This window comes from Anguilla anguilla, chromosome 6 (genome assembly GCF_013347855.1).
Source record: "Anguilla anguilla isolate fAngAng1 chromosome 6, fAngAng1.pri, whole genome shotgun sequence".
NCBI classification, from domain to species: Eukaryota; Metazoa; Chordata; class Actinopteri; order Anguilliformes; family Anguillidae; genus Anguilla; species Anguilla anguilla.
In genome coordinates, this window is record NC_049206.1 from 46,541,104 (window position 1) to 46,554,188 (window position 13,085).

General features: G+C 44.8%; 1 protein-coding gene across 6 annotated transcripts in view; it reads left to right on the plus strand.

Annotated features, from left to right (window-relative positions):
- Positions 1-12,038, plus strand: part of rnf144ab (ring finger protein 144ab) — a 154,859-nt gene extending 142,821 nt beyond the window's left edge. For 5 of the 6 annotated variants that reach the window (XM_035423079.1, XM_035423078.1, XM_035423081.1 and 2 more), the window contains 7 exons: positions 96-249; positions 1,715-1,819; positions 2,417-2,477; positions 3,405-3,615; positions 5,349-5,496; positions 5,744-5,833; positions 7,952-12,038. In XM_035423079.1, coding sequence (XP_035278970.1) covers positions 96-249; positions 1,715-1,819; positions 2,417-2,477; positions 3,405-3,615; positions 5,349-5,496; positions 5,744-5,833; positions 7,952-8,083 — 901 coding nt within the window. In that variant the 3' untranslated portion in view covers positions 8,084-12,038. Of the gene's footprint in view, positions 1-95; positions 250-293; positions 314-1,714; positions 1,820-2,416; positions 2,478-3,404; positions 3,616-5,348; positions 5,497-5,743; positions 5,834-7,951 lie in introns of those variants that run through there. The other variant, XM_035423083.1, reaches the window with a different exon arrangement.
- The last annotated feature ends 1,047 nt before the right edge of the window (positions 12,039-13,085 follow it).

The following is a 13,085-nucleotide window of genomic DNA, read 5'->3' on the forward strand; positions in this document are numbered from 1 at the left end:
TGCTATGTAAAAGTTGTGTAAGTCGCTGTGGATGAGAGTGTCTGCTAAATGCCTGTAATGTAATGTATGGTGCGGTCCATGTGTCTCTGTTTCAGGACCACGCCGCCCGACCACATGACCACTGCCAGGTACCGGCCCACCTGGGACCTGGCCCTGGACCCCCTGCTGTCCTGCAAACTGTGCCTTGGAGAGTTTCCTCTGGAGCAGATGACCACCATCACACAGTGCCAATGCGTTTTCTGTACTCTGGTCAGTAGTGTCAGTGTGTATTCTGTATTCTGGTCAGTAGTGCCAATGCGTTTTCTGTACTCTGGTCAGTGTGTATTTTGTACTCTGGTCAGTAATGTCAATGTATACTCTGTACTCTGGTCAGTAGTGTTGGTGTGTATTATTTACTCTGGTCTGTAGTGCCAGTGAATATTCTGTACTCTGTATACTCTGTACTCTGGTCAGTAGTGTCAGTGTATATACTGTGCTCTGGTCAATAATGTCAGTGTATACTCTGTACTCTGGTCAGTAGTGTCAGTGTGTATTCTGTACTCTGGTCAGTAGTGCCAGTGTGCATTCTATGCTGTGGTCAGTCGTGTCAATGTTTGCTAAAACTAAGTATTCTAGTGTTCTGTGGCCCGGTGGCTTGGGCTGTGCTTCCCAGCAACGTCCAGACGTGCATGTCTTTAACAAACTGCCTGTTGTCCTGAGGAAATCATTTTCTATTTAACTCATAATATGTGGGTGTTAGCCTGGCTCCTGTATTGATGTAATGGTAGTCTGTCATGACGTTACCCGGTTTTGTAATAGGGTTGAGTAGCTAGAATGTCTATCCAATGTAATTCAATGATATCAGAAGAACTGAGATGTAACTGCTTCTCATCAGGGTGTGCTGTGGCCCACTTCCTACCCCCTCCTTACTGGCTTGCTGGTTGCCAGGCAGTGAATGCCAATTAAGTGAAAGCACTGTCATTTCATATTGAAGAAGCAGGAGCAGATGTGTGGCTTTGCTGTGCCGTACTGCAGTATTTTTAGGGGGATTTTTTTTCCTTTGAGATATTCTCAGCTGAAAGGTACCGCTGTAGTATAAATATAGTCGAGTATTAGTCACGGGGACTGCAGTGAATTGGCTAAGCGAGAAAATGTTATCTGCCAAGGGCAGATGAAAGAAAAGTATGAAACGCAGTTTGTCTGAAGTGGAACCATGATGTAAAGGCGCCAGCTGTAAACAGAAGACTCAAATGAATGTTAGCCTTCTTCTCCTCTTCATGTTCGTTCCTTCTTCTCATCACGGGAGTTCTGGCAAAGCCGTAATGGAGTTCGGTTTTCGGGTTGGATTGAAGGGCGCCCTCTCCGGAGTGTGAACCCGTGGTGCTCGGGGGCCCTGGTTTACTAAGCAGGATTACTGAGTTAGCTGGATAACTGCACTGAGTGAACTGCGCTGAGTGAAATCTGGAACATGGACTGAAGTAAAAAGAGCCGTTCCGGGTTTTACTCAGAACAGTTATCCAGCTAGTTCTGTAATCCTGCTCTGTGAACTCCTCCCCTCGCCCCCCCCCCCCCCCCCAGTCTCTCGCTTTCTCACTTTCGCACTTGCAGCTGGATTCGGGAGCACGACGATGATGCTGTGATTCGCCTGTCTTCTCACTCTCTCACTGTTTTTCTCTCTCCTCCTCTTTCTCTCTCTCACTCTTTCTCCCCCTCCCTCCTCCCTCCCTCCCTCCAGTGCCTGAAGCAGTATGTGGAATTGCTGATCAAAGAGGGGCTCGAAACTGCTATCACCTGTCCTGACTCTGCCTGCCCCAAACAGGGACACTTACAGGAAAATGAGGTAATTAGATCTTTACCTTTACCCCCTAATGTTATTATCATCACCTTTCAAATCTGCCTGCCAGGCTCTCTGGGGTACTGCCAAAACTTAACTCAGATTTTCCTCAACTAGCCAAAGCTGTTACAGTAAAAACAAAACAGCCATGTGTAAATTACTGCAGGTTTCTGTATTTTATATCATAAACACCAGGTGCCATTTTGCTCACTGGAAATGGACTTGATTGACGCTGAGCACAAGGAATTTCGGACTGACTTTATACACTTACCGTTAATCGGTATCACCCCGCACTGTTGTCATCATTCATTGTGATGAGAACCCTGCAGCTTAAATACTTTCTCTGTTTATCTTTATTTAACCTGGGCTAAAAGTACTGTCATACGTGTGGCACTGACAACCACCTGGACTTGTATTTACAGTTCTAGATTTTTAACCAAAATGCCCAAAACACAGATGTATGTTTTTTGGAATGTTCTGGAGTACGCTGTGCGGTTGGCTCCTACTCTGTTCCGTTTCCACGGTTTCTAACTGTCACTGACACATTCGCCCCATTCACAACGTTGTCACCGTCAGTGACGTCTGCGGTTCTGCCTCCCACAGATCGAGCTCATGGTGGCTGCAGAGATCATGCAGAGATACAGGAAGCTGCAGTTTGAGAAAGGTGAGCACATCCTTGTCAGCCTCGTGTTGAAAGGTTTTCGTTCTCGTGCCTGCATCTATGCCATCTATACCTCTGGACATCATTTGTTAAACGGGCTCCTTGGAACTCCCAAGAAAGTAAGCGTATTGGGTGCACAAATGTGCTTTTGGCTCACCACAAATCACAGGGACATTGCAGGACACAGAAATCTCTACAACACTATCTGAAATTCAAAACATTGAAAAGCCTTTGGAATTTGCCTCAAATCTACCTGTGTAATTGCAGGTTTTTATAGTAATGCTCACCTTAGCGAGGCTTTGTATATTACTTTACATACCGTATTTGTATGCAGAAGGAAGCATGCACTGTCTTTAACCGCTGCATATTTCTTGAGGCAATTCAGGTTGTATGAAAGTAAAATGCTAATGGTTTCATTGGCGGTGCCCGACCTGGGAATTGAACCTGCAACCTCTAGGATTAGCGTACATCTCCTTAATTGATGAATTCCACTGGTGCCCCCCGGTGGCAAATCAAACTGATTGTGAATTCGGGGAGGCATCCCGTGTTGTCTTGGTATTGCCCTTGATTAAGACTGAGGGGGCGATGCCGAAAATACCAGGGAAACCGAGAGCCCTTTGCAGGTTTTTTATCAAATTTATTTTAAGTGGGATTTTTTCTGGATTTAATTGCATGCTTCTTTCTGGAAATAAACCGAGACATTGTTTGTATTGTTGCATTGAAATATCGATCACACTGCCGTACACACTATCAGTCATGGCTTCAAAAGCAGCGATCGGTATTAAAGAATGAACGACCAGGCACCGCAGATACAGAGATGGTTTTTGTGTGGCGCTGAACGGTGCCATGCTGAGTAGCAGGCTGGCATCGTGCCCCTGTTGTCCTTTGCGGAGGGGGGTTGCCAACGCCGTGTCGTGTCCCGTGTCGCAGAGGTGCTGCTGGACCCGTGCAGGACCTGGTGCCCGTCCTCCTCGTGCCAGGCGGTGTGCCAGCTGCAGGAGGCGGAGCCCGCGGGGGCGCAGCTGGTCCAGTGCTCCGTCTGCAGCCTGGAGTTCTGCTCCGCCTGCAGGGCCGGCTGGCACCCGGGCCAGGGCTGCCAGGAGACCCCGCCCACCAGCTCCTTCCTGTCCGCGGAGAGCAGGTTAGGCCCCGCCTCCGCCTGGCTTTCATAATCACCGTCACCGCCATCATTATAATCAGCAACTTTACAGGCAGCTAACGTTCAACGCTTTCAATTCCGTGCTGATTGGACCAGCCACTCAATGAGATGTGCCTAATCCAATCAGAGATAAATTCTCATCCTAATCATTATCTATTTTCATCCTCATCACCAACATCGTTGTCGTTCCCATCATCGTCTCTGCTATTATAAAGCGTTAAACTGAGCAGTGGACTGCGTAGCTCTTGTCCATTTTTATATCTTCCATCTTACGGTCTCGCTAGTAGGACTGGAGGAGGTTTTAACACTTTGTGACTCATCGTCTTAAAATAGCATGTTTTGTTTGGCGAACGCAGTGCATGGTCAATATGACCCAGACAGGAACAAACAACACACTGCTAAACGCTCAGTTACCCAGGCCACTAATCCACGATACACAAGCAAGCTCCCAAACACTCATCCCCGGTGGAGCCCGGCAAACTTCTATTCTGATCTGACGGCAGGTTCTTATTACTCCAGGGAATCGGCGCATGAATGGGTTTCCAAGGTTACAGAGAGGTTTTTTACCCATTTAGAAAACGAAAGCGTCGTAGTTGACTCCAGGCATCAGTGCGCGCACCGCAACATAATTCTTTGTTAGCTCGCGAGCGCGCAGCGGTGCTTTAAAGCGATACGAACACTCAGCTGAAAATCGGTCGGGGGCCGCCGTCCTCCGTCGTCGGAACGAGCGTTTCGGCTAGCCGATCAGCGTCACGTGAAGGAGAAACGAAAGGCGCGATTTAATTGCCTCCCGTTCGGATCGATACTCTGAGAATTGCCCTGGAAGTGCAAATCGGCTTACCTGCTCTCTGCGGGGGGAGAGAGGAAGGCCGCTCGGTTACTGAGCAGGACAGTTTCCTGTCAGGCCTTCTTTCCGTCTCCGAGGCGCGGCCTCTGGCGACACGCGAGGGAACTGACGCGTGTAAGAGAGAGCAAGTTACCACGGAGATGGAGGCAATGCCTCCGTGAGCGTCAAAGAGGGACCCAGTGTCACAGAAAATGGCCTCAAGTCCTTAAAGCCATATTCTTCCAGAAATCGCATTCATTCAGCTTTCTCGAAGCTGAAATGTAGTTATATTGAACGATGTATTACATAATATTATTTATTTTTTTTTCATATTCTGTCAGTAAAGCAGTACAGTTTATCTGTTTTGGGCTGATGCCAGAATTAAAATTGATTGGTTGTCTCACTCTTCTCAAAAAACAAATCCCAAACAAATTAATCAGTGTTGACACACTTAAATTAATGAAATACATGAGGCTTTAAAAAATCATTTAAAAGTCATCTTTTTTTGATGGTGTAGTGCTGTAGCTGTAAATGTTTTTAGTTTGGATTTCATTTGTCTCTCTCATTTGGAGAATGGCCTTGAGGCTCTAAATGCTGTGTGCGATTTAGTACCACAGTAGATCTGGAATGATCAGGGAGTCACATGGTTCCTAGTCTGCAGACCCCATTTCGAGCATATAGTTTAATCATACAGTTGCCCAGTTAGCTTGATATCGTTCCTAGCGTTGTTTATCCCATTGACCTTTGTGCAGTGGTCAGATTCTATATTTTGTTTATGTTGTAAATGGTAGCATTTAACAGCATGACCAGAGGAAAACGTGCGTGAGGGCGGGACGGGACTGTGCTCGCCGATCGCGTTTGACGTTGCCGTCGCCCCCGCTTCCCTCAGCTTGTTCTACAAGGGCGACGAGGACGACGCCCCGATCAAGCGCTGCCCCAAGTGCAAGGTGTACATCGAGCGGGACGAGGGCTGCGCCCAGATGATGTGCAAGAACTGCAAGCACGCCTTCTGCTGGTACTGCCTGGAGTCCCTGGACGTGAGTACGCCGCCGCGCCGCGCGCATCGCTACTTCCTGTCTCTACTTCCTGTGCGTGGCTGCGCTGGAATTTCTGTCGGGGCCCTACAGGCTGGCACCGTGCGCACTGCTGCTTCCTGTCTCTCCGGGCCCGCCATCCGCTCGCAGCTACGCTGAGGTTTCTGTCAGGGCCCTGCGGGTGGGCGCCCGCACACATACGTGCTGTAGAATGTGTTGCCAGTGTTTCTGTGCTCTCCTCTCCCCCCAGGACGACTTCCTGTTGATTCATTACGACAAAGGGCCCTGCCGGAACAAACTGGGGCACTCCAGAGCCTCGGTCATCTGGCACAGGACCCAGGTGAGGCACGGAGACGTCCCGCCTATGTCTCCTTATTTTACTGTCCAGCTGGTCCTCTATTCGATGTGTGTGTGTGTGCTCCTCTGTCCAGTGTGTGTGTGTGTGTGTGTTTGTGACTGTGTGTGTGTGTGTGTGTGTGTGTTCGTGACTCTGTGTGTCTGTTTGTCTGTGTGTGTCTGTCTGTCTGTGTGTGTGTGTGTGTCTTTGTGACTGTGTTTGTGTATATGTCTGCTGGTCTGTGTGTATGTGTATGTGCATGTGTGTGTGTGTGTGTGTGTGTGTGTCTTTGTGACTGTGTATTTGTGTATATGTCTGCATGTCTGTCTGTCTGTCTGCTGGTCTGTGTGTATGTGCATGTGTGTGTGTGTGTCTTTGTGACTATGTATTTGTGTATATGTCTGCATGTCTGTCTGTCTTTCTGCTGGTCTGTGTGTATGTGCATGTGTATGTGTATGTGCATGTGTGTGTGTGTGTGTGTGTGTGTCTTTGTGACTATGTATTTGTGTATATGTCTGCATGTCTGTCTGTCTGTCTGCTGGTCTGTGTGTATGTGCATGTGCGTGTGTGTGTGTGTGTGTGTCTGTCTGTTTTGATTCAGCGGTAAAACCTTGATCCTGGATGCCATCAGCAAAGCCTGTCATTAGACCGCAAGCTCGTATGGAGCCCATGTGTTCTGTGTCAGCTCCTCAGCTTGTGGATTCGCTTTGAGGCGCAATATCGAGCGCGACTCCATACTGAGTTCTGGGAAGCACGCCTGCACGGTGGACTCCGTCCAACCCAACCTTCGCCTCAGCATCAACTCTCCGGAGAGCTGTAGCTGTAACCAGTCATGAACGCGTCGTCACGTTCTTACAAATTCGCGCCATTTCCGCTGATTCAGGATTCCTACCTCATATTACAGACCCATTCACACAAAGCAGGTCTATGCCTGAGAGTGAATTGGGCTTTGAATAACAGAAATTGAATTGCTGAGTTGACTGTCTGTGCTTTTGCGCATTCATACATCACATACCTTATGCCAATATAAATCTTCTTTTTTTTTGTTCTCTGCTGCCCCCTTGTGGGAATTCTCATGTCAGATCAGGGTTGTATTATGGAGTATCGTGACAGAGGAGGAAGTGTTTGAAACTGTTACTGTGTTTGGTATGTTTTCACACCTGACTGGTGGCATGAAATACCCACAATCTGAAATTCAGTGAAGTTTCAGTTTTGGGAATTACCAGGCCTGTGGAGGTTTGACACAGGTCCTGTTCTAGCACAATTGGGTTGGGGGAGACGGAGCATCTGAATCAACAAGCAACTACAACAGCACACAGCTTGGTTTAGGTTTGGTCTAGAAATCAATTCATGATCATTTAATGTAGCTTAATTAAACAGTATCATTAACTATCCTGGTCATGATAGCTACACTACAAAATAATGAATGAGAATTATTTACTGATGTAAGGGCATTCAACAGTCCTTCAGCCAGAGGGGTGAATTTGAGTTTGCTGGGCATAAATGGGTGTTTAATGTCTGCCTTGCTTTGGACAGATGCCATAAATTCACAGGTGAATGGGGAGTGAAGGCTCTTGGGGGCTGAGTGGATGCCGCTGGTCAGCAATGGAAAGACTATTATTGAAAGTGATAATATTTTGGCATCTTGCCAGTTTGTTTTAAAGAGATTTTAAATATAAGTGGACTGTGCTGTTATTTCCGCCCTTTGAGTTAAAAACTGGAACTCTACGGAATTCAGAGTTGACGGAGGTTCTGATTGGGTGACAGTGTAGTATAATGGGTTAGGAGTTGGCCTTGCAACCTAAAGGTCGTAGGTTCGATTCTCCGCTGCTGCTGTGCCCTTGAGCACGGTACTTAACCTGCATTGCTTCAGTATAAATCCAGCTGTATAAATCGATGGAATGTAAATGCTATGTAAAAAGTCACTCTGGGTAAGAGTGCCTGCTAAATGCCTGTAATGTCATGTAATGGTGGAGTGGTGATGCAGAAGAGTTCAAGATGGTCATTTCACTGATCAAGATATTATGTGCCAAAATGTTTTAATGTTGTAGCCTCATCTGAACTGCCAGTATTTTCTGAATATAGGCTCTGCTAAATCTCCCATTCCCATTTCATCCACAGGTGGTGGGGATATTCGCCGGGTTTGGGCTCCTGCTCCTGGTCGCCTCGCCCTTCCTCCTCCTGGCCACGCCCTTCGTCCTGTGCTGCAAGTGCAAGTGCAGCAAGGGGGACGACGACCCCCTGCCCACTTAAAGGAACGGACGCAGAAGAAGGAGGAAAGACTCGCTGGTTACCGATGGGCCAACTCCCCCTTTTGTTCTCGTTTATTTTTTCCGCTCGCGCGTGCCGGAGAGCGCTTTGATTTTCGGCAAGTCAGGGTCTCCCGTGGAAAGCCGTGCGATTGGCCCAGCTGGGCTCACAACGCTGTTGAGGCAGAGCTTTGACTTTAAGGGGCGGGACGGTAGGCGGAGACCTTACGTGCTGCTGGGCGTGGGAGGGAGGCGGGGCCTCAGAGCCTCTGTGGTGTGGTGTAGCGCTGGTCAGCTGCTGCGTATCAGTAGAAAGCGGTGGTTTATTATAGGGTCAGGGGAGCATTACAAGGGATTTCTGAACTTACCTTTCTGACTCGGGTGTCTTGTATTGGTTAAGCGCAGTGTAATTTATGTATGGGTCTTTCTCTCCATTACCTCATAACATTTTTCCAGTGTGGATTTTGTGGGGTGGCACAAATTTAGTACTCCGATGAGATGAGCACACTCCCCCTGGTGGTCACTTCTGGTATGTGTGACTGAATTCTCCTTTCCTGGTCCTGCAGGTGTGTGCTTGTGTTCAGGAAGCGATATTTTTGATTTGTGCATCTCGACAACAATGCACATACATCCTTTTCCACAGAACAGTGCGTTAAATTAAGTTTTTCATATTTTTGTCAAGTTCTGCTATTGACTATTCCTTTCCTGGTCATTTTTTAATACAAGGATATCACTAAGTCTCTCTTCAACCCAAATCAGTCATACCGTGTCAAACATATTTCTAGGTTTTTTTCATATAGCTAATTGTGTAACATACATTACAAATCCCATGTCTCTCTTATGTGAAATGAACAGAGAAAGTGATGTGGTTGTTTTGGTTTTGTTGAGAGCTGATGTTTTTTGGCTTTATTGTAGATACGCAGAAGGTGCTTCGATTGTTTTCTTGCATTTTGCTTAATCTGATGTTCAAACTGGTAAATGGCTTGTGGCTTTATAAAAGGGGTAAAATTCTTCCTGCATTCACGTCGCTGGAGTTCACAGTAGAAACTGCCCTTTGAAAGAGAGGGATTATTGAACAGTTGCTCATTCTGCGCTGTTGAGTTTGTGCGATGCTAAAAAATTTATTAGGAAACCTCACACAGTAAGATTTTGCTCTGAGCATATTCGTTTTTCATTGAAGGTGGAAAGCGTGTGTCTGTGTTATTGCTGGCAGTTATGTATCATTCCTGACAATTTATTTAATGTCAACTTGTCTGAATCATGTTTTGTTTCTGAAAATCAAATTAAATGTTCATTTAAAGCAGGGGTGTCTACTCTTATCTAAAAAGAGCCGGTGTGGGTGCAGGTTTTTGTTTTAAATCGAGCACTAAGACACCTGATTCTACTTATCAAGGTCTTGACTGAAGACCATGATTAGTTAAATAGTTAAACGAGGTGTTGTAGAGCTCGGTTAAAACAAAAACCTGCACCCACACCGGCCCTTTTTGGATCAGATTGGACACCCTTGATTTAGTGGGGACTAAAATGAATATAATGCTCATTGCTTTCAAAATGGAGGCCGGTTTGATAGGTTGGGACCGTTCGTATAAAATGTGCTGATATATTTGCAGACCAACGACGGCAACATAGCTCAGGAGGTAAGACCGATTGTCTGGCAGTCGGAGGGTTGCCGGTTCAAACCCCGCCCTGGGCGTGTCGAAGTGTCCTTGAGCAAGACACCTGACCCCTAACTGCTCTGGCGAATGAGAGGCATCAATTGTAAAGCGCTTTGGATAAAAGCGCTATATAAATGCAGTCCAATTACCATTTACCAACACTTTTGTATCAAATGGATAACTTCATTGCATTGTTGTATCTATGCAAGTTTTTATGGCTTTTAAAATCAATTTAATACCTTAAGCACTGCTTATGCCATGCACTTCAAAGTTTCATTGTACAAAGCTGGTAAAAAAGCACTATACCATCAGAGAAACTTCATTTGACATTCAATTCATGTTGTATCAGGGACAGATGAGCAGATTTTCAGTTATACAACTTAAGTCAGGTAAATAAAGGTAACACAGTTCCATTTGTTTTATATTGTAGCATACTGTGTTACAATAACATTTTTCTGAAGCATTGAGAATCCAAAAAAACAGCACTTCAAGTGTACTGTTCTTGAATGCTCATGAATCTTTTTTTTTTTTTTGTCCAATCAGCTGGCAGCTGTAGCAGTCAGGCACCATTCTGACCTATCAGCATAGCTGTAGCAATTAAGTCATTTTCTCTGCAATCAGCACAGCTGTTGCAACTCAACCTCTTTCTGTCCTATTTGCACAGCTGTAGCAATTAAACCCGTCTATATGCAGTCAGCATCGCTGTAGTTGTTTTTCCTCATTTTACCAATCAGTACAACCTTTGGAATCTGACAATTTTTTTGTCCAACAAATCATTAATATTTTCATTTTAGTTATATTCAAAGTTGGAGCCCAACCAATGCTGAGTGGATGAATTATATATCATAAGATATTAGCTGAACTGTTACATAATGCAGTCATAACTAAAAGATCATTTGAGCATAAAACAAAGATCATTATTGATCATGTAAGTTATGTTTTATTCCATTCATACCACACACTGTCACATTTCTTATACCCTTTTATTGTTGTTGTTGTATACTGTAGTCCAATTAGAACCACTGAAGTTGCATATCCATGTGTTTCCACACTTCTGATATTTATACAGTTCAGTACTGTTCTGTATAGGTGACACTAAGAAAACAAGATGTTCATTCAACTCAGTGGAACTGAATCGTACAACTGGCCCTGTAGCCATTAGCTGAGGTTTATGGAATGCAGGTCTTCAATTTCAATTGGCTCGCTTACTGCAACAAACCACTTTTTGTAATTGAACCAGGTGTGCCATGTTTGACGTTTTGAACTGTATTTCTTTGTGTGTGCATCATAGTAGGACCAAATTGTGACAATCACAACACGAGCCCAGAAAGTTTCAAAATGGCGCATGCACTTTGGTGTGCATTTGCAGTATTTATAAGAAATGGGACTGGATTTTGTGCGTTCACTCTGGATTCGGCGTTGATTCGTTCAACCATGCATGCGTTCATCTGATGCATTTGCACTACGTGCACCATTTTGAAACCACCGTAAATAAATAAAGGAGTTCTGTCACATTTGTTTGTTGAAATCTAACAGATGACAGATTTCCACTCAGTCAAGCGATTCAGGCCAGTGTTTGTGGATCGACCAAATCAGCGGTTTCAGTTTGGGTGGTTTAAATATTCTGGGGAAAATATTTATTCTTTTATATAATTCTCTTCATGATATTATATTCTTACTGCCATTTTTCGTAGGTTCACATAAAATGTGTAAAGCGTACACCTTTCACCGCCTGAAGCTTGCTGCAGACAGGCAATATGAAGAGATGGCTATTAGAGGAAAGGCACCAAGAAAGGCCCAAAACCATCTTTTAGCATTTATATTTGTGAAACATTTGAACTTTGTTATGCTAACAGGCAAGGTATATGGCTGCACATGTTTGCGATCCTTTCAAAAACGCAAACATAATATTATGGACTAGTATCCTGAAAAAAGCCATCTTGAATGCTGCCATGGATTCTCTGAAAGTCGTCTCTGATTGGTGTTAGATCCTTATGCAGTGCAGTTTCTGTACCCTTTCCAGTTCATCGGGCGGATTTCTTCGTGTGATCTTGAGTTTGCCAAACCAGTTATGTGACGTCTTTGACAATGCAATGCCTTTGAACCCGAGACTCACCTGTCCGTTTTGCTTTGTATTGCTCATCGTATTTATGGGTTTGCTTTAATACAAATGAAAAAATCCTAAGTGTTTGGTTGAATTTGTATTTACTGTACATGGAAAAGCCTGTAATATAGTAACCTTGTATATTGCCAAAAAAAAAAAAAAATCACTGTGACAATAAAAGAATTAAGTGTGCGAATGTTCAGCGTGCCTGATTCTTACAACAGGGATAGCTGGGATGTCCATTGGCCATGCTCAACTAAACTGGAGGTCACATTTTCTCTCTGTTTATTAAGACCTGTCTTGAGCTGCATAGGAATAGTAATGCTATCTGTACACAGTAATTAGAAGCACTGTGATTACTATTGCACACAGCAGAGCTAAATAGTGAGTCCCTGGAAAGTGATATGAAATGAAACTCTGCCCTCTAGTGTTTAAAAAGAGTACTGTTTCTCTGTGATAAGCGGCCACAAGAGGAGCTGGCTGGTTTCCTTTACTTTTGTTTCTTTCTATTTTTTTACACTGCCTACTCCTGATTATGTGAATATACTTCTTAAATAAGTGTTATTTGGGTTTTAACAATCTGACAAAAGCAAAAAATGTATTCCCCCCATTCTGTGCAATGATATAACATAGTTTTGTGACTCCCCTCAAACCAACCTTTTATCAATTTTGATAAAAGACCCTCCATGCTGACTGAGGTTAGTGGTGCAAAAGTTTCAATTCAACCGACAATGGCTGAAACCTCTTCTTACCTGATTTTTATAAGCTGGTTTTGTTCCTACAAAGGATGGCGCATAAATGCGATATTTGGCTGTGGTATGTCCTCTGGCATCTTTTGAGTGCCTAAATAAGCAGGCGTGAATCTGCTGAGCCTTGAAATTGCTGATCAGAATATCACATATCTGACAGAACGTTCTTTCCAAATCGTCACCGGCTGCAGCTGGTTTCCAGAGGAACGTGCCAGGAGGTGTCCAGCAGTCATTAGGTGTCCTGAAGGTGTTTGCAGGTGCAGCCCAGCTGCGTCCCTTAATGGCCAGGTCCCATCCCCTCCATTCTCTGTGAAGTTCCGCGGTTGCCCTGGAAATGTAGATGATGTCACAGGACCAACAGAATTGCTTTTCTTAGCCAGGGTCCAAATACAGTGCTGTGGAGCACCTATGCATATAGAAAGTATAATGAAGAAACAAGCTCAGATTTTCATATTAATTATGACCTGTTGATTGATAATAACCTCTTTGGTTCATAAT